This window comes from Loa loa (assembly GCF_000183805.2).
Source record: "Loa loa unplaced genomic scaffold supercont3.16, whole genome shotgun sequence".
Lineage (NCBI taxonomy): Eukaryota > Metazoa > Nematoda > Chromadorea > Rhabditida > Onchocercidae > Loa > Loa loa.
In genome coordinates, this window is record NW_018108196.1 from 315,776 (window position 1) to 334,686 (window position 18,911).

The 18,911-nt window shown below is 33.8% G+C and overlaps 5 protein-coding genes across 5 annotated transcripts in view; 3 read left to right on the forward strand and 2 right to left on the reverse strand.

Moving 5' to 3' along the window:
- The window catches only part of LOAG_16743 (hypothetical protein), a gene marked incomplete at both ends in the record, with an annotated part of 5,518 nt that extends 4,505 nt beyond the window's left edge, over positions 1-1,013 (forward strand). Inside the window, 2 exons of the mRNA XM_020449397.1 lie at positions 633-761; positions 882-1,013. Coding sequence (XP_020307088.1) covers positions 633-761; positions 882-1,013 — 261 coding nt within the window. The remainder of the gene's footprint in view (positions 1-632; positions 762-881) is intronic.
- Positions 1,014-1,426: 413 nt separating this feature from the next.
- LOAG_03031 (hypothetical protein) lies at positions 1,427-4,608 on the forward strand. The gene is made up of 6 exons (XM_003138568.2): positions 1,427-1,564; positions 1,732-1,945; positions 2,263-2,474; positions 3,016-3,312; positions 3,599-3,793; positions 4,169-4,608. Exons 1-6 carry the CDS (start codon positions 1,435-1,437, stop codon positions 4,390-4,392), a joined length of 1,272 nt encoding a protein of 423 aa, XP_003138616.1. The 5' UTR covers positions 1,427-1,434; the 3' UTR covers positions 4,393-4,608.
- A 764-nt stretch (positions 4,609-5,372) lies between these two features.
- Positions 5,373-8,497, reverse strand: LOAG_03032 (hypothetical protein). The gene is made up of 7 exons (XM_020446198.1): positions 8,102-8,497; positions 7,758-7,982; positions 7,510-7,656; positions 7,241-7,305; positions 6,945-7,075; positions 6,206-6,453; positions 5,373-5,778 (listed from the first exon to the last, which is right to left on the reverse strand). Exons 1-7 carry the CDS (start codon positions 8,210-8,212, stop codon positions 5,668-5,670), a joined length of 1,038 nt encoding a protein of 345 aa, XP_020303429.1. The 5' UTR covers positions 8,213-8,497; the 3' UTR covers positions 5,373-5,667.
- Positions 8,498-8,908: 411 nt separating this feature from the next.
- Positions 8,909-12,266, forward strand: LOAG_03033 (cleavage stimulation factor; the record flags this gene model as incomplete). The annotated part of the gene is made up of 11 exons (XM_003138570.2): positions 8,909-8,978; positions 9,442-9,607; positions 9,704-9,839; positions 10,041-10,119; positions 10,198-10,273; positions 10,545-10,667; positions 10,907-11,062; positions 11,217-11,372; positions 11,636-11,780; positions 11,979-12,059; positions 12,160-12,266. The coding sequence occupies exons 1-11, from the start codon at positions 8,929-8,931 to the stop codon at positions 12,264-12,266; spliced, it is 1,275 nt and encodes a 424-aa protein (XP_003138618.1). The 5' UTR covers positions 8,909-8,928.
- Positions 12,267-12,751: 485 nt separating this feature from the next.
- LOAG_03034 (replication-associated protein) lies at positions 12,752-13,690 on the reverse strand (the record flags this gene model as incomplete). Its single annotated transcript, XM_003138571.1, has 2 exons — positions 12,752-13,324; positions 13,643-13,690. The coding sequence occupies 2 exons, from the start codon at positions 13,688-13,690 to the stop codon at positions 12,752-12,754; spliced, it is 621 nt and encodes a 206-aa protein (XP_003138619.1).
- Between the last annotated feature and the right edge of the window lie 5,221 nt (positions 13,691-18,911).

Below are 18,911 nucleotides of genomic sequence, written 5' to 3' on the forward strand. Positions count from 1 at the left end.
TGTCACTAAGCAATCTGGAAAGCTACTACCAGTATCAGAAGTGAGCCTACGCTTTGCATTTGCCTATATGACCTATTCTCCGCCTTCAGTGATCCCCGAAGAGCTTACCGCTTTACCCATCAATATATTAAGGTGCCTGAACAGGTATGCTACTCTTGTGATGTGTTCTTATAATATATGCTTCTGTTTTCTAGTTTCTTTTTTCACTTTTTCATTTTCAAAATAAATTTAGGTTCAGAACCTCATTTCATGGTTGCATAATCAACCATCTGATATCTATGTTGATATGTGTATTGATATCTCACATTTGAAAAGTGCCATAAATGAAGTTGTGGAATACCAAAGCAAGAACCCAGTTTGGTTGGCTGAAAGATTGCAAACGAAGTACAAGGTAAAATTGGCATCAGATTCTATAGTAGTTATTACAACATTTAATGAGTTAAGAATAAAATATTGTTTCATTCTACTTCAATGTTTTTTAGCGGATTGTGGGGATCTTACTGCAAATACAAAGATGATTTATTGATATCAATTAAAGTTTGAGCTCTGTTTTGCTGCTTTGAATCTTCTTTTTGACTTATTTTAGCTTTGTTCATGGAATTTTATGGTAGGGAATTTTTTCTCTGTTTCAGAGTCTTGGACCTATTTTTTCACTACAGAACATTCCTTTCCAATCAAGTTGTTCGGTATTAACATCCGACGAACAAGTTCATATTGCGAAAACATTAAATTTGGAACCACCTGACGTTCATACCTCAATGGTTAGCTATTTTTATATGTATTTCCATCTTACTTCGTATGTTATGCCTTGTGATTCTTCGACCTTTACGCCTTGATTGTTCTTGATAAAATTATATGGAATAAAAATTTTTTCATTGCAGGAAGAGATTCTTTCTAAGGAAGATGCTATATTTGCTTTGGTAGGATCACCCGATGATAGTAGCGTTGATTCTGATAATCCCATCTCCGACAGGATGCATTTACAGGAGTTCTTAATAGCGAAACAAAATTAGAATTTTGTAAAACTTGTAAAACCCGTTAATGTAACACATGTCTATGCCTCTTTATAATTCTTTCTCTTTAGCAGTCCATACAGCGCAGGATACTGTTGCTTTATGTAATTTTAAACTTTATTTTCATTTGTATGAATTGAATACTTCTGTTCTTTTTCCTACATTGCGTTTTGTTTAAATTTTAGTTCATATCCTTGATTTTCTTGTTATTTGAATATGTTATTTCGCGCTTCGTTGTTATTCCACTGTTTGAGTGTTTATAGCTCACTGAATTCCGCGACATTCTCTAATAAATGCAGATTTAAATCAGTTTATATCATCTTTGTATCTTACGGTATTGGTTCCGAACTCATCATTGCTTCACAAATATTCAGTTTCTTAGTGAAATATTTGTGCTAATCGAATTAAAATTTATTTGCAGATGAGTTGTGAGACAAAACGTCGAAAAGCGACTGCAAAACGGATAGAAAAAAGGCATGCTTGCCCGATCTGCGATGCTAGATTTCCTTTTCCAAATAAATTACGCCTGCATATCCATTCAAATCACTCTTGTAAGTTTTGTTACGAAATTCCGAATTTGGAAAGTTTAGTTCCGATATTGTAAAATTCAGTAGGGTATTTTGTGAATGAGCTACTATTATGTAATATTTTTGGAAATTTGCAAGTTACTCTTTTCTGTATTCAAAATTATAATTCCAAACAATATAACGATTCTTAGTGGCGAATGTTTGTGAACTTTGTCCCGAACGTTTTAATCGTTTCAATGAACTGCGCACGCATATGCGTCGTGCTCATCAAATTGTACATCAATGTCACTTGTGTGCATATTCATCGAGTGTCAAAACGGAACTGAGAAAGCATGTTGTCAAATGTCATGAAAATGGTGTTCGCTGCACAGTTGATGGATGTGCTGCAACGGTAGCTTATAATAGGTTTGTTAAAATTATATTTCGAGTATAAATTATGTTTAGTTATAATTATATTTGAGTATAAATTTTCTGCTTCCTTAATCATTCCTGTAAATTGTTTCTTCTCTGAATTAAAGTATATGCATATTGCTGGTTTGCTGATTTTCTTGCACTTTTTTTTTTTTCAGTAATTTTGACGCTTTTAAACAGCTGTGTTAATCGACCCGCAATATTAAACATTGAATTACCACGGATTCTTGCAGTTCTTTGAGTTTCATAGGAATTAATATATACGCTTCGAATCATTTCGTAAATTTTTCCTTTTTTTTTTTTTTTTGCAGATTGAGACGACATATCACGGAAGCTCACTGTAATAGTCTTCAGAGTAGTCAGATTGTTAATGATCAGATGTTGGGAGAATCCCCAAAATCTGAAAACAATGTTTCCGAAGACCTCCCTGTGGAGGTAAAGTTTTCTTCAGCAGTAGAAGGATCAGTTGTTACGAATGCTTTTTCTGGAATCGAATTCGTCAATATTCATGATAACCTTCCGCGTATGTTGTAATTGAGCGCAGACTTTTTTTTTTTTTTGTTTTTTTGCAGATAGCAGTTGCTGGATTTATTAAAGGGCTTTCAAGGAAATGATTTTTTAGTAATACATCTTCGAGAACTGGGTGAAATAAGATACAGAAACTTGTTGTGAAGTTTAATTTGGCCTTTGTCTTGCTGTATTCCAAAGCAATACAGTCTTCCTGTGTTTCTTGGAATGAGGCTAGCAATTCTTTTTTTGTGTGAATCTCCATGTTTTTTGCGCAAAAAAAAAAAATGGAAAAAAGCAAAAAAATAAAGAAATGTAATTCGCATTTTTTCAGGTTTTATCCTTAATTTTTGACCGGGATCGAATATTTTGACAATAGTCGTGCTTCTTTGAAACCTTTTTTTATACCTTTGCAATAATGATTTCAAAATATATTTACTAAACATATATATCAGTAGCTTGCGGTAGTATTTTAAATAAGGGTATTGGCGATTGATTTTGTAATAATACGTTGTTTCATCCAAATTGAGCTTTTCCAATGTGTTGGTTTATTGAAGCGATGGACAAGATGCAGAAACCTACTAGCAATCATGTTTCACCCAAAACACCATCACAGAATTTAGAAGCATCTATTCGTCTGTCTTCCACAGTACAGCATGATGGAGCGATAACGGAAAATGACTGTAGTGATCGCTGTGGTAGGACTAAATCTGTAAAGGCATTTAAACTGAAGAGAGATAATGCCGGAAATGTCTATCGGGAGAAATCTTTGGAAATACCAACTCAACCAGATGCTTTAGAAATGAAAGATCAAGTAACGTCCAGAAAAGTGTCACTCGCTTGTTCAGAAAGAGGTGTTTTTTTCTTGTGTGAAATATAGTATTATATTTTAACACTACTTGACTACTTGACTGAAATATTTAATGTTTAGATTCTTACTTAACAGAAAATTTATGAATTTTAGCACTAAATTTTAACACCATAATGTTAAAGGTGGATAATTTCAGATGAACAGCTTCATTTCTAAGGAATGCGAAAGATTTTAGTCGTTTTCTTTATTTTGAACAGTTGACTTTTCAAGTTGTAAATGATTTCAAATGAATAATGACTTTAGAGTTTTGATTTTTTTTTCTTTTTAAGGTGGATATGAATGCCAGAAATGTGGAAAGATTTTTTATGACGTTTATAATTCCCGACGACATTGGAATCGTGTGCATCTTAAAAGGCACAAGGAAAGAGTCAGACTGAAAAAATATGCTTGCAAAATTTCGACATGTATGCAGCGTTTCCCGTGCCCTTCAAAACTTCGAGATCACATATTTGTTGCGCATAGCGGTAAACTTTTGCTATTCACCGTAGGATTTCACTGGTTGAAGGAGGCTTATCATTCATTTTAATTCATTAAAGACATTAGTTGCTTTCGTTTCTAGTTATCTGCAAATTGGTTACTATTTTACAGATTAATGTACTTTAAGCTTCAAGTTTTCAAAGCCTGAGAAATTATTTTTCCCATCTCTGACAAAATAAGTTACTCAGCTCAGGAATCATGAAGATGAATTTTTAGATTCCTTTTCCAAATAAAAAAAATAGAAAAATTTAGATGCTTCCAGATTTTGAGAAATGTATGCTTAGTAACAGTATTTCGGGTATTATGAACTGGATTTTTTCATTGATTTTTAAGCTTAAATTTTGACAAGTGTTTTGTTGCAGAGGATGCTCCATTTGACTGTGAAACATGTAATAGGAAATTCAGCAGTCGTGCATCATTTGCTATTCATTTGAGGCGCTACCACTTGGTGAGTATCCGAGATGTACCATATGGATTTACGGATGGAAATGGTGCTAGTACCATCGATATCTCGGGTGAAGTTACTGCTCAAGATACTGTGAACGAAACTGAAGTTGTTGCTGATAATATATTCACAAAAGAATAATAGGGAATTAATAGATGTTTTCTGTGGAGTCCCCACGATTTCTCAAGTTTGCTGTGTAGAGGGAGCTCTTTTTGCAAAGCTTTTTGGTTTTTATCAGACATTTAGTGATGATTTCTAAAAGTTCGCTGGGTTTTTTTTCTGTTATTTGAAGACAGATGGTTTTATGCTATCAAGTGTGATGTAGCCCTCATATCCACGAGAAAGTGGACGTTTGTTCCTATGTTTTAATGTTCATATAGGATTTCGGGGCTTTACTGAGGTTTCATTTTTTCAGACAAATAAAAAAATACTATTTTATCAACAAAATTTTAAAGGACCTTGGTTTCAATTTTAGGAACTTCCTTAGCCTGTTTCACTTATATTTAGTGCTTTTATTACTAGTGTTGGTTTTTTATTATGGTGTTGAAGTTATGTTACAGTGCCTCCACTTATTATTTATTGAGAAAATAATAATAAATGTAAGTCTTCAAACAGTTTCTCATTATAATGACATACTGGATTCACTTAGTAACTCCTAATTATTTAGCCATGTTAGCAAAGTGATTATTTCTTGTCAACAGTGTAATATTTGCCCAAGCGTTCTCCTGACTGGTCTTGTACACTATGCACTTTAACCGATTGTGCCAACTTATTGAGTATTTAGTTTATTTATAGCTTAACTCGAATTTGCTGAAGTCCAACTTCCAGCGTATAATAATCTAGATCCTAATGACATATTTGCTTATATAATTCTAAAACCATTCAGTATATACTAGTGATTTGTGGTGGACTGTACGAATCACTGCTTTGATCAGCAGTTGAAACCGTTCTCCCACTCAGTACAATGAGAATAGGGTGAACTGCAACCAGTTTTCGGCAAAGATTTCCATCTTTGCTTGAAGGGATACTGAGATTTAAATCAGTGAATTAGAAAGTTGCACACGGGTCAAATGATTATTACGCGGGATATATACATTGAATGAGTCTACGAATAGATTTTAGTGAATAAGCAAAGATAGGTTATATCTCTTAATTTAAACATTCAGTTTATTAGACCTCTTATACAGCCACAACTGATCATTTTCCATGTTCAGTAGTTATTGGACGCACAAACTTGCGAGTTAAATGCCCGAAAAGGTCTGACAAAGGGAAGCCTCAGGTTGAAACAGAAAAGATGACATTTTTTTAATCGAGGAATTACTGGATTACTATTAAGTGTTAACAAAACATGTAACAAAAGTCAAAGATGTCTGAAATAGCATTCATCAAGAATTCAAAAAAGCGAGTGCAAAGAATTCACTTGATGTTTTCGGAGTTATTTGATGTTTCCGGAACTTCTTCCAATTTGAAATTTCTCATTTCTTCATCCAGTACCATATCCATTTTTTTAAGACGTCCTAAACAACCCTGTAATTGGCCAAAGCTGCGGTTGGTAATCTAAGGAAGTAAAGAAGAGCAGTTAATAAAAAAAGGAGAATTCAATAAAATCTAAGGAAGTGAAACTTTAGTTAGGGAAGTAAAAATGCATAACCCAATGAAATTAATAAATCAGAGCATTCAGTAAACCATTTGAAACGATATCATTTGCATGGGGAGAAGTTGAAAACAAACTGTTTTGCATGTAATTGTGTTTCTGATCGTCTAAATGACTTCTCCGGTCCGGAAATGTTTGTTTTAATCTAATTTCTTTTCCAAAAATTCTATAGTGGGTAGAGTTAAAACACGGGTTTGCAATCGCATTTGTAACCATTGAATCATGTCCAGTTACCCAAAAACTACCAGTTATAAAACAGTTTAAGAACGAATGGAAATTAGAAAAATTAAAAAAACGCACCTTATGACGGTGTCGTTCCTCATATTCCAATTGCCTTTTCAGGAAGTGGCGAAAGTGTTGTCTAGAATGATTGTCAAGTTCCACAAAGTTCATCTTGAACTCATCACTCTTGAGATCACTGTTGTCTACCTCCTTACCCACAATATTATTGATAAGATAATCAAAAAAATACGAGCATCCAACGCTATCTGACGATAGCTGTAGCGTCATGCGAAATAAAAAGGACAGAATATTATACTGCTTCACATCTGTAAAAATGAAGTGATGGATATTTTACTTTTAATTTGACTTTTTTTTTCACTATATAATTTCTTCGTCCCGATAAAATATTCAGTACGATATGAAGAACTACCTAGAAGTTCTCCAAAAACAACGAGACTAACCAATAATCAGTCAATAAGCTGATATATAGCATTCAGCAGATGTAAGATTACACTAAACACATATCACTTGATTAGTTTACATTTTTTTTATATATACTTTTTTGATTTACTTCCCCTTACGATTGTATCATATACAGTCGTAAGGGAAAGTAAATCAAAAAAGTATCGGCGTTGAACCCATGTAAGATACCGAATGAAGAAGCCAATAACAATAAATTCCGTAATAATCAAATAGAGATTAACGATGAGTAACAGTACTTGGAATGGAAACTCTGAAATATATAAAAGACGGAAAGTTGAGATCTAAGAAATACTGGATTAAGTGACGCAAAGGATTGGAATAATTCAAATGTTACCAGGTCCAAGACTAACTGCTATGCTGGTTGTAATTAGAACTGCTTTGTTGGCTAACTTTAAATGATGCCCATCTACTGCCCTCTGGAATACATCCTCGACCCTTTCTAGACCTTTCAGTTGATAGAACTGACTGAAAAAGGTTAATGACTTCAGCTGGATCTAAATTTTTTACACTAACAGGAAATTTAGACTCCAGAAATTTAGATCTAGTCAACCCTTAAGTTTAGTTTTGATTCATTGCATAGAGGTGAAATTGTCTGTTCCAGAAATTAATATCAAGCAGTCAAACACCTGCCTGAATGCCTTCTCATGCGCTCGAACAATTGAGGACAAGCTGCTCAAAGCTTTTATCAATAAACCCTGCAAATAAGAAAAAAGAATGGAGATGTCTGCTGAAGAGAAACAATTTCTACTATTTGAACTAGTGATTCCCAACAAGTGTGAATTATGGCAACACTAATTTTGCTGGAATTAAAAGCACTGAAGATTTGAGATTCTTTTTCTTTAGAAGTAAAAGGCAGAAGGCTACAGACTGATTGAAAAAAGAACGAAAGAACTCAGAACCTCAGATGCATTAATATCTTCCAGAACAGTTAGCAAATAAGGCATTAAATCGGTTTCCATTATGACATTCTGAACATATGGATTATTTTGTGCTAGTAATGGTATTAATCGAGCTGCCTCACATCGAACTGAATTATAGTCACTTTTCTGAAAGTAGCCATAGTAAAATGATACATCAGCAATTCAATTCATTCAAGTCGAAAATATGGAACAAGTCTAGTTATCGATATTAAAGATCAAAAACTCACCAAAAGTCTAATTACTTCAACAAGGCCACCCAACCTGCAGAAGTCAGCAGCGCAGTCAATATCACAAACCAGTTCTTCCAGATTATCTACAACTGTCGCAATGCTATCAACGTCATCCTTATTTTTTCCAATTAGTTTCAGCTGCTCAATGTGCTCTGTCATATGTTTCACGGGATCTGTTAAGTGCACCGTTTCAGCCAATGCATTCTCAACAAATTTTTGATCCTGAAAACTTCCCAACAAAGCATCCATTAATTAACTCAGGAAAAAATAATATTCGCTGCAACATACTTAATTTAGATTTAAATTTAAAGAGAAGACGGTAAAATTTTTGCATGTCTTACTTGCTTAGACATTAATCGACTTGGTTCTCCATCACTTCCATCGTTTACGGATTGTGCTAAGCAGAGTAGTTTTGTCCAGCACTGAGGTGATACGATATTTTGCTCACCCATCCTTCACCGGTGTTTATAAACATCAATACCCATCAAAATAAAATAATTAAAACGGAGACATTCGAAAACAGCATAGCAATTGTTTCTGCATACGGGAAACTTACTTTGCATTTATTAAATAACACTGTGGCCACTAATAAATACTCTTAATGACAGTCACCTCACTCCAACAACAAGCCATCACAGAACTTCATGTTAAAAAAATAAGCCATGAGATTACGCTTCCCATCGATTTTCATGATAGAATGTGATGTAGTCACGTACCGAGACAAAAATTTGGTAGCAGACCGCACTCAATGCGAAGACTTTGCATGAGTTCCTCCACCGTTTAAATACTCTTTCATTTTCTTGTAATTTACGCGCTGTGTGATCTCCTTCGTTCTGCAATGTTTTTATTTTTTGCTTTTTTCTCTTTTCTCCTTTATCAGTGATGTCACTACAGCCACTTTCTTTTCTGTGATCTACTTTTCATCAGTACAATTTATTTTAAATGCAGTACTTGCAACTGAGAGAGCTAAGCGGAGATTCGGGCAAACATACACACCGGGATTTATTTACCCAAGTTTCCGGTCTATCCTTTTTCTTCAGCAGAATGAGCTCCTCGGTTTTAAAGTGGTAGATCTCTAAGCAAGTAATTAATAATGCTTTGAAGCTTAGCGTGATGTATGCATGAATGTTTGCTATTTGTTGGAATTATTTCAGGAGAACGAACTACGATGAAACCGGACATTAAAGACCGTGACTACATGTATCGACTTATTATAGGGTAGGTTAAATTGATATTTGTTGTCGTTGTTTTCACTGTATTCTGTTGTCATTTCATCTAAACGATTAACTTGATATTTTAAGCCCTAAGTTAAAGATACGCCCTGTGCTTCTGCTGTCCACCTCCTGAAAAGAGAGCGAGATCCGTAGTAGATGTGCCTCAGTACTATTATATCTAGGGATCAGGATGTCGCTATTTTTTTCTTAATTTTCCCATATACTCTTACATTTTCATATTCGACCTCCAAGATCACTTGTAACTGGAACTTTTTAACCCGACAGTGTCTATGAAAGCTTCAAATATATCATAATAAATGCTATATAATAGTAAGATTGTAGTAAGTCTCATCTATAGTCTTGATACATGTGGTTCATTTTGGTCCTTTTCCTTTTATATTCTGAGATTCGCCTTGTTTTGCATTTTTTACTGAATTGGTTGGGAGGTCAGTCCCATCTCTTTGTAGACAGCTTTTCTACGATGGACATCAACAGTTGGCGTTGAATTTGGCATCTGCAATTGGTTGCTCAGCACAACCACCTCCACCATCTGATAAACTGTTTCGATTGGTATCGATGGCGAAACAGTTCGTTGATGAACCAGACCCGAAGGAGAAAGATGGTATTATGCAGGTAAGTCCATTAGAGATTCCTACCACTGTCCGCAGAACTCCTTACTACTACATAACATCGATATTCTCAGTCACTCAGTAATATGCTTGATTTTAGATGGATATATCCTCAGGGCTTGATCTGGAATATGATGCGGACATTGAGCCAACATCACCGGAGCCGAGCATGTATGAAACCATTTATCTCACAGCTCATAAGTCAGCCTGTCGAGCATCAGCATTCAATTCTGATGGTATAGCAAAATTTTAGACTCCTTACCCTTATTCCTTTCACTTCACCTTTTTTTCCTTAATTTTCATCTTTACTGGTGGTACTTCAGTTTCTGAAGGCTTTGTACTCCTCAGAATGTCACCAGCTGAATTATTGCTTTGGCTCTGCTAATAAACAATGGTGATCCTAAATTTTTTTAACGACGGTGTTGTTATTGCTGTAGGAACACTGCTTGCAACAGGATCGGCAGATTGTTCTATCAAAATTATGGATGTTGAAAGAATTATTGCTCGCGAAGTTAGGTACGTTTTCTTAATTCGAAACAAGTTCAGTGGAAACAGTTAATGTTGGTCTATTATTATTGATTTGCAGTGTTGCAGAGGTGAAGTAACTTTAACTGAAAATGGACCTGACGCGCAGCATCCAATTATTCGAACTCTTTATGATCACATTGATGTAAGTCTTTTTTGATTACCCACATGTAAAAACTTTTTTCAGTATTAACATTGTCATAAGTCATATGTTTCTTATGTTACATGTTTTTTTATATCATATGTCATATGTTTCTCATTGTCATATATTTCTTCTTTCTTAATTAAAAGTTTCGGGATATTCTTCATGTTTTGAAGTATTTTTTCGTGGAAAATTTCGTTGTGATTATTTGCAGTGCATATCTAATATGTTATTAATATATCCATTTTTTTTTGCATATGTTATTTTTTAATAGGAAGTGAACTGTCTTGCTTTTCATCCACGAGAGCAGATCATTGTCTCTGGAGCTAATGATTTTACAGTGAAAATGTTCGACTTTTCAAAAACTGCAGTTAAACGGGCTATGAAAACCATTTTCGTCAGTTTCTGCTTTATTTTACAGTTTAAGTTTAAATTTCCTGTTTCTGATTTCAACTACTTAACATTTGTAAGAGCTCTGTTGTCGGTTTAAGCTGAGCGTCATCGCGACTGTAGCAGTCTCACTATTTACTCAATGGTTAATAATATTCGTGTAATTAACGAGATGCCCAGAGAATATGTATACTATCGTATTTTGTTCCTAAATTTTAAAAAGAAAAAAAAATGACATCTATTGAGGAAGTGGAACCAATACGAGCACTTTCATTCCATCCAGCTGGTGAATTTTTATTGGTAGCAACCAGCCATCCGACTTTACGCTTGTACAACATCGAAACGCAACAATGCTATGTATGTAGTGTCCCCACTGATCAGCACCGTGACACCATTATGGATGTTTGTTTTTCCTTTATTTTTATTTTGAATTCTTTTCCAGAGCACGATGTGACTTCAACTGCATATTCCACTCGTTCAAAACAAATTTACAATGAATTTGTTTCATAAATGGCCCTATTTATGAAAACAAGTCATGAATCTTGGTCTGTTTTAGGTGAATTATTCAGAAAATGCCCGGCTTTATGTGACAGGTTCAAAGGATGGGGATGTGAAAGTCTGGGATGGTATTTCAAATCGCTGTATTGAAACCTTTCAACGAGCTCACGATGGTGCTCAGATATGCAGTGCTGCTTTTACAAGAAATGGGAAAGTATATCTTTTTGCAAGTTTCAGTTATGCCAGTTCGTTGTGCTTTTTTATCCAGATCAAAGTTACATTTGTTTCGTTCAAGACAAATATTCTTAAAAAAAAATGATGCCTTTCTTTTTTTCTTGCGTATAAAGTCATATCAGTCAAATTCATTTGCCAGTCTACTTCTATTCTAGTGCATTACAATTTATAATTTTACTCTCAAATCCAAATTTTTTATAATATTTTCGGAATGCTTGGAAATAGTTATCTGTGAGATTGCAGTATATATTAACTAGCGGCTTGGACAGTATCGTTAAACTCTGGGAGCTGTCAACAAACAGATGTCTTATAGCATATACAGGAGCTGGTGCTACTGGTGTGCAGGAGTATCCAATACAAGCATCTTTTAATCATAATGAAGACTATGGTTTGTATGCATTTGTAATAGTTTTTTCTTGTAAATTCGTTCTGAATCTTACATTTACTCAGAGCTTCCTGATCACATTATGCAATACATGATGTTTGAGTCACATGTACTACTACTTGTACAAAAAATATATGTTTTCTTTTTACCATTTGAATCGATTTTTGTGTTTTTTAAAAGTTTTTACGTCATTTATTGCAGTACTATTCCCGGATGAAAAGTCAGGCAGTCTTTGTTCATGGGATGCTCGTAACTCGGATAGAAAAAGACTTTTGGCGCTCGGTAATTTGTTTCGTATTAACACACTACATAAATTATTTTAATGGTCAAAATTCTGATTCATTTTCTTCCCAGTTTGAATGATGTATGTGATTTTTTTTAGGGCATACAGCGGCAACGAGAACATTCAGGCACTCCCCAACAATGCCAGCATTTATTACAGGCAGTGATGATTTTAGAGCTCGATTTTGGTATAAGAAACTGGCATAAATACTGTTGTTAAATTTCATTTGTTATTTTTGGTAGTTTTGGTTTTTAAGTTTATTATTATTATTTTTTAATATTCTTGGAAGGCTCTGGCATTGCATATGTTGAAAAAGACTTTTAAAGTAGGTCAATAATCTTAAAAATTTATTTTCTTAAGCATAGGAACTCTTCACTTCTGTTGATTTATTGGTACGATTAATAATCGATTGATTTGAATTAGAATACGGGTATTTTAGTTGCAAATATATTTTTGGCATTAAAATTTAAAACTTTTATGTTTTCTCATGAACAGTTCGAGATTTTTTTTTTTACTTCTACATGATTTTTATACTGAATTACTGTACTATTCACTTCATTTTCCAAATGATGTTGGTTGTTTGTCCCTTCGGGCGTTAACATGAATATTAATTGATATCCCTTTTTCAGTTCAGAAACTTCCTCTCATCAATTTAGTAATTTTCAGGCAATATCCTTACGTAAAAATGGTGTTATGGGTTGCTTCCAAAGTTGTAGTTAAAGTATGATGTTTCGTGGTTATTGAATCGGATCCATGTTAGTGTGACGCGTCTGTCGAATGCCTTCATGTTAAATTTGTTGATGATTTCTGGTTTCCACCATTGCTCGGGATATTTGTTGGTGGTTATTATTATGGCTTTACTGTTGAACTTCTGGAAGCCGTCTTTTGTTTGCACTTGATAAGGCTTTGAGTCGGCAAGGTTGAATATTTCATTTGGCGACATCCAGCCGTAAAAGTCATCTATGATTACTAGTTCTTGTTGTGCATATCCGTCCCACCACTTTTGCATATTGCTCGTTTTAATGAAATAACTTTTTGTTAGTGATGTGACGGATGTTGTTTTGCCTATACCCGGTTCGCCAATGATTAGATATAATTCGGTTATATGGGTTCTGTCTGGTATGTATCTCTGTGCGTATTCGATTATGCGTTTTTTATACTCCATAACATAGTCAGGTTTTTCTTGTCCGAATTCTTCTAATGTAATTTCTTTTTTTCTGTATTTCTTTAGTAGTTCGTTGTATTCGTCAGTTGCTTTCCTTTTCTGTTTTTTTTCTTGTGGTCTTGTTCCTATTTCTTGGTAGTTTGGTGGGACGGATATGCACAACAAGAACTAGTAATCATAGATGACTTTTACGGCTGGATGTCGCCAAATGAAATATTCAACCTTGCCGACTCAAAGCCTTATCAAGTGCAAACAAAAGACGGCTTCCAGAAGTTCAACAGTAAAGCCATAATAATAACCACCAACAGATATCCCGAGCAATGGTGGAAACCACAAATCACCAACAAATTTAACATGAAGGCATTCGACAGACGCGTCACACTAACATGGATTCGATTCAATAACCACGAAACATACTTTAACTACAACTTTGGAAATAACCCATAACATCATTTTTACGCTCATTTCATTGTTATGTAACAACCATTTCAATAAAATACCTTACAGGTAGACAGAATTATTTCTGCAGTATACGATCATCAATCGGGTTTTTTTTTTCTAGCCAATCTGCATGGCTATCCTAAACTTAAGCATATTATTACTGTCATTTATTATTTCGAGTATTCACTTTACTGCATTCCGACAATTTCCCAACTTTTTCATTCTAATATTTTCCATCATGCAAGTTTTTTTAACGGCTGGGCAAACAAATAATTGTGGTAAAGGTCTTATTGGTTAACTTGGATTTATTTTTTGTATGCGTTATAAGACAATTATCAGAGAATATCACGAATAGAGTCGATCACAGGTTGTTTTTTGTCGTCGCTTATAGGGGAAATTTGATAAAATTGAATTTAATGTGGATTTCTTTTGCGTATAGATGGTATTACTGAACTGAACCGAATCGAAGCACATAGTTTGAGTAATTTAAGTGAATCAGTGAGAGTTGGCTAAATGATTTATCACTTTGGACATGAACTTTCATTCTACTTCTTTTGATGTGATGAATCATTTGTCTGCAAAATATTCTAAATAAAACAATATTCATTTTAAAAACTTCAGTTGTTCCGAGATATTTCTATAATACAAAAGTATTTTGATTATTTTAACATGGAAGTATTTCGGTTATTCCGACATTCTTTTCGCTGTCCTTTTATTACAGCTCTCAAGAACTTTTGTGCATTTGTTAAAGTTTGTAGATCTAAGAAATTGATTGTTGCACTTGTTGCTGCTCTTTTGATGCTTCATATTGGTGAAAATAATTTCAAAGTTGTATGACATTTGATGATTGTTTTTGAAATAATCTATCAATACGGTATGTTGCAGTGTTTTTATCTGATTGTTTTATATATAATGTTCAGAAAAAATTTTTTTCCAATTAAATTGGATCAGCTGAGTAAATATCTCGTGACGTTAGTTTGTTTTGTCTTTTTTAGTATCCATGGTTTCATTTCTTGTGGGTTTTTCTTTATTTTTTCACTAATAACAATCATAATTTCTATAGTTAATACTGCAGAAATTGAACTTTATGCTTAATGTGGAACAATATCTTCGTGAATGCACTGGTTATCGGCGTTTAATGGCGTTTAATGAATTCATCCTTAGTGTTGGTTTTAAGTCGGGAATTGTTCTTGGACAAAAACTGAGTAATTGTTAGAGCAGATTGAATTGGATAAGCTAATAAAGGGTAGTTTTGCTTCCCAAAACTAAAAGGTGAAAAAATAGAAAAAAATTTTCGGAGATGATTGGTTGTACTGTCATACTAGCATAATTTCTGAATGCGAAGAAATATAAGCTAGATAATTTTAAGGATTTGGGTTTCAATGTAAAACGGATGTTTAATATGGGCCCTGTAAAATATATTAATAGTTGGACCTTATTGCTACGCATTGTTATTTAATCTTGCAGCAGGCCCTCTGATTCCAACATACAAACATGCATGCTAGTATGCAATGGAATGAAAGGCCTAGACTGGTCTTCAACTTCACTGATGGAATGTGGTGTTTGGTAGCTGCAACTTTCTCGATTCCAGGAATGACACTGGGTTGAATTGGTGGACAGATATTCATGTCTGAGACAATCAAGAAGTTTTTCATTTTTCTGGTAGGTAACCGATGAGTTAGAACTGGTGTTTGCCCATCTTTTTTGTGAAGAATTAGTATGTATTATTCTTATTCAAGAGAATATACCAATAACACTTGTCTATTGCTATTTTTATTTCCTTACTGAAAAACTAGAAATATTTCTTTTTTTATTCGAATGCTACCTAAACCACTACATATGAATGCCTTTGAGGCAATTAACTCATGCCTTGTTCCAACTAGTGAATATTTATCCCTGCTCTTTATAATTTCTTAAAACTTGCCAAACCTACAGCAAGACCGCAAGGCTTACTTTTTTTGTCGCAGTTCGTTTTTATAATGACAAAAAAAATGACACTTTCGCTCTGTTTTACCTATCTCTCCCTTTGTCACTTCCCTATAATTCTTCACTGAGATGAAATTAAGTTGTTAAAAGTATTTTATGTTATTCTGGTTAGCTATCTGTTGCTAATTAATTATTCCTCTTTCTTGGCGGTTTGTTTTTTTAACAGGTTTTAATTTAAACTGATTTCTACTGCCGCTTTTATTCTCACCGGAAGATGATTTGTACTACCAATAAAAAGATGAAAAACACCGCTACTTTTTTTCTTGATTTTTGGTTCACTTTCTTTCCTGCATTATATATTTATGGAAGTTCTCTCAATGGCACAAAGTCTCTTCCCAAACTTCTCCCTTGCTGTTGTTTTGTTTTAAACATTTCGTAAAATCTATTCGAATTATTTGAAATATTGACCCTTTAAATAATTGTTTGGCAATGCTATAATCTGGTATTAGTTTGCTATACATACTGTTGTTTTGAAAGACAAGGTTAGGTATTTAGATTAGATTTTATTAGATACATTAATTGGTCATTGATTTAGGTGACACATCAATCTGATCACGTTGGTGGCAAAATGTAGCTTAATTCTCATTAATGGTATTTCTGGTTGTAAAATTTCTTGGTTATTTCTTTATAATCGCTCTAAAATTATTTTGCTTTGAAATTGACAATGGTTTGGTTCTTTTCTTTTCTTTAATTAATTTTATGCAGTCTGACAACTGTTCCAGGCGGAGTTGCGGGATTTCCGAGATTTCCACTTCAATGAGACTTGAGTACTGTTACATCATTTTAGTTGTTATCTCAATGTTTCCACAGTATGATAGATGATATGACTGAAAATACTGAATTTTGAGCTTCAGGTTCATCTTTTATGTTCCCCGCTGTTTTTCTTTTTTTTTTTTTTCTGTAACGCAACCTTTGAACCATTCAGTAACTCACATCTCTTTAAGTTAAAGAAAGTTTCAACTGAGTCCTCCTTCCATTCCATTTCCTTTTGTAGATATTTCAGTTTGGTTTCGTGACTGAGTGGACACGATAAGACTGTTGAGCGCTAAGCGCAGACTGAATTTCACATCTCTCAGCGTTCCATTTGCATTGGTTCAATCTCTTCCAAATGAGCATTTCTTGGACTCTGCATCCAAGAAATTTTGAATTATTTCTTCTGAAACTTCTCGAGTTCGTCGTCACACTTTTTCAAGGGAAGCGTAAGTCGAAAATGCTGATTTATATTTACTGATCTTGTAAAGTTCATCACTTTCAATTATTCTGATGGTCAGTTTTGTGTTGATATGCCACTAGTGTCCGGTTACGGTATCATGAAATAACTGATTGAAATAATGTGCAATATTTTTCTCTTATTAAACCTTAATTTTGCTTCCTTATTGTGAGCTCAATGCAGAGTGAACTCGATCATTCAGAGCATTAATATCAAAGAAAAGGAAGAGATGAAAGTTTTGCAGATTGAACACAAAGCATTTTTAAAGTTTTCAACAATTTCTCCAAAACGTATTAGTTTTCAGGATTTCCTAAATCATTCCTTCTTTCAAATTAAATGTTTCTAATTATTGCCACTAATCCAAATTTCGTTAATCAATTGATTACTTCCAGCTATTACTCCAGTCCGCAGAATATTCCTCCTTCAAAAACTTATTGTTATTAACGGTCAGTTTCATTTTTAAATAATATTAAATTCCGGAATTGGCGTTATCCACTTTTCCGCTTGTTTCTTTCCAAATTGTGCATATTCTCAGTAGTACTTTACAATTCGATCTTGATGACAATCTGTGAACAGCTGTACAGTAATATATCAGTTCACATATTTTTTGCGTCTTTCTTTCCTTTTATTTTTCAAATTAAAGTTCAATTGCACGAAGGAACTATTTTTTTTGCTATTAGCTGCTGTTTTTAAGTGCACTGAAAGTGCAGTCAACAATTTGGTGCTATTTGGTGACGTTAAAACATAGGCAAATATTTCGAAAATCATTGCATATGACTGCTGACATTTAATGGTCTTGTTATCCTATTTAAAATTAAATTTTTTAACGAAAAAAAACTTTTCAATAACTCTTGCCTCTTGATTTACTGCTTACAGGTAGATAAAGAAGGTGACAGTGTCAAAGAAATCAGACACTTAAAAAAGTTACAAATATTCTGAAACTTATTTAAAAGCTAATCAAATTTAGTGGTCTTTTTAATGCGCAAACTAAATTTGATCACGAATTTTGTTTATTGCGCAATCGGAATAAATATTTACGGTCGCTCACCTATTCTCACGTATCTGCAATCATATTTTGTTGTATTTTCATCTGAAGCAGTTGCTATTAAATCCATAAATGAAATGAAAGAACAGCGAAGAAATGAGTGAACGGATAATTCTAAAATCGATGGAATACTGAAATCGCTGAATAGTTTTCAGTAAAACCAAATGACAGTTAATGGAAGAGTGAGACATTTAATTAAGAGAGTCGTTAGGAAACAAAACTAATGCCATGCAAATGATGAGCTTATCGGTGCAACATGTTAGGCAAATTTTGTTTGATGAAATATGCCAGTGAAAACATCGAGAGTGTTTTCAATTTGCGCTCCATTTGCATCATCCTTTTGCGTTCCTTCAACTGCATTTTTAATCCACCATTAAAATGAGCAGTGCTCACGAATAGCTTTCATTTCATTTTTCATTATCGAATGTCTGGGAGCCTTTTGTTGGGTTCTTTTTAAACTGATTTCCATCTAACTATCATCACGGACACCACCACTTCTAGATATAATATACTTATTTTGCTATTACAAAAATGTACCATTAGGGATTGTCTGTTCTAATATTGTAACCACCAGAATAACTTTTATCTTTCTGACCGTTCACATTTTCGTCATTTTTGATGGATTTCTTTTCGAACAAACATTTTATTGATTAGAATTTTGAATCATATTTTAATATAATTTTCTTTTTGCAAGAATTCATTTCTGAACTATGATTTTCTTCATGATTTTCGCATCTTTGCTGTCATATTTCACCAACAGAAGCTTTTTTTCGCCATTTGATAAATAATGATATTAACAGCTTTTAAATGTTAGTTGATTTCTTCCGAGAATTAGAGAATTGTGCACTCTCAATGTCACTTATATCTCTTCCTTTAAGTTTGGATTGAGGTTTTGTATGCTTGTAAGAAATGGTCCTGGAAAGATATCCCACCTGGACCATTAATAGCACAGTTGTTCTCTTTAAAATATTAAAGTTGGGTCGTTGAAATAAGCTCTGTTTCAT

Bases quoted from the DNA above. Each gene is read 5' to 3' on its own strand.
- LOAG_03032 (XM_020446198.1), bottom strand. From the start codon at position 8,212: ATGGGTGAGCAAAATATCGTATCACCTCAGTGCTGGACAAAACTACTC. The intron at 7,306-7,509 runs GTTCTGAGTTCT...TCTTATTTGCAG, and splicing joins AAGATATTAATGCATCTGAG to GGTTTATTGATAAAAGCTTT. The intron at 6,454-6,944 runs GTAACATTTGAA...TCATTTTTACAG, and splicing joins AGCAGTTAGTCTTGGACCTG to ATGTGAAGCAGTATAATATT.
- LOAG_03031 (XM_003138568.2), top strand. From the start codon at position 1,435: ATGAGTTGTGAGACAAAACGTCGAAAAGCGACTGCAAAACGGATAGAA. The intron at 1,946-2,262 runs GTTTGTTAAAAT...TTTTTTTTGCAG, and splicing joins GCAACGGTAGCTTATAATAG to ATTGAGACGACATATCACGG. The intron at 3,794-4,168 runs GTAAACTTTTGC...GTTTTGTTGCAG, and splicing joins CATATTTGTTGCGCATAGCG to AGGATGCTCCATTTGACTGT.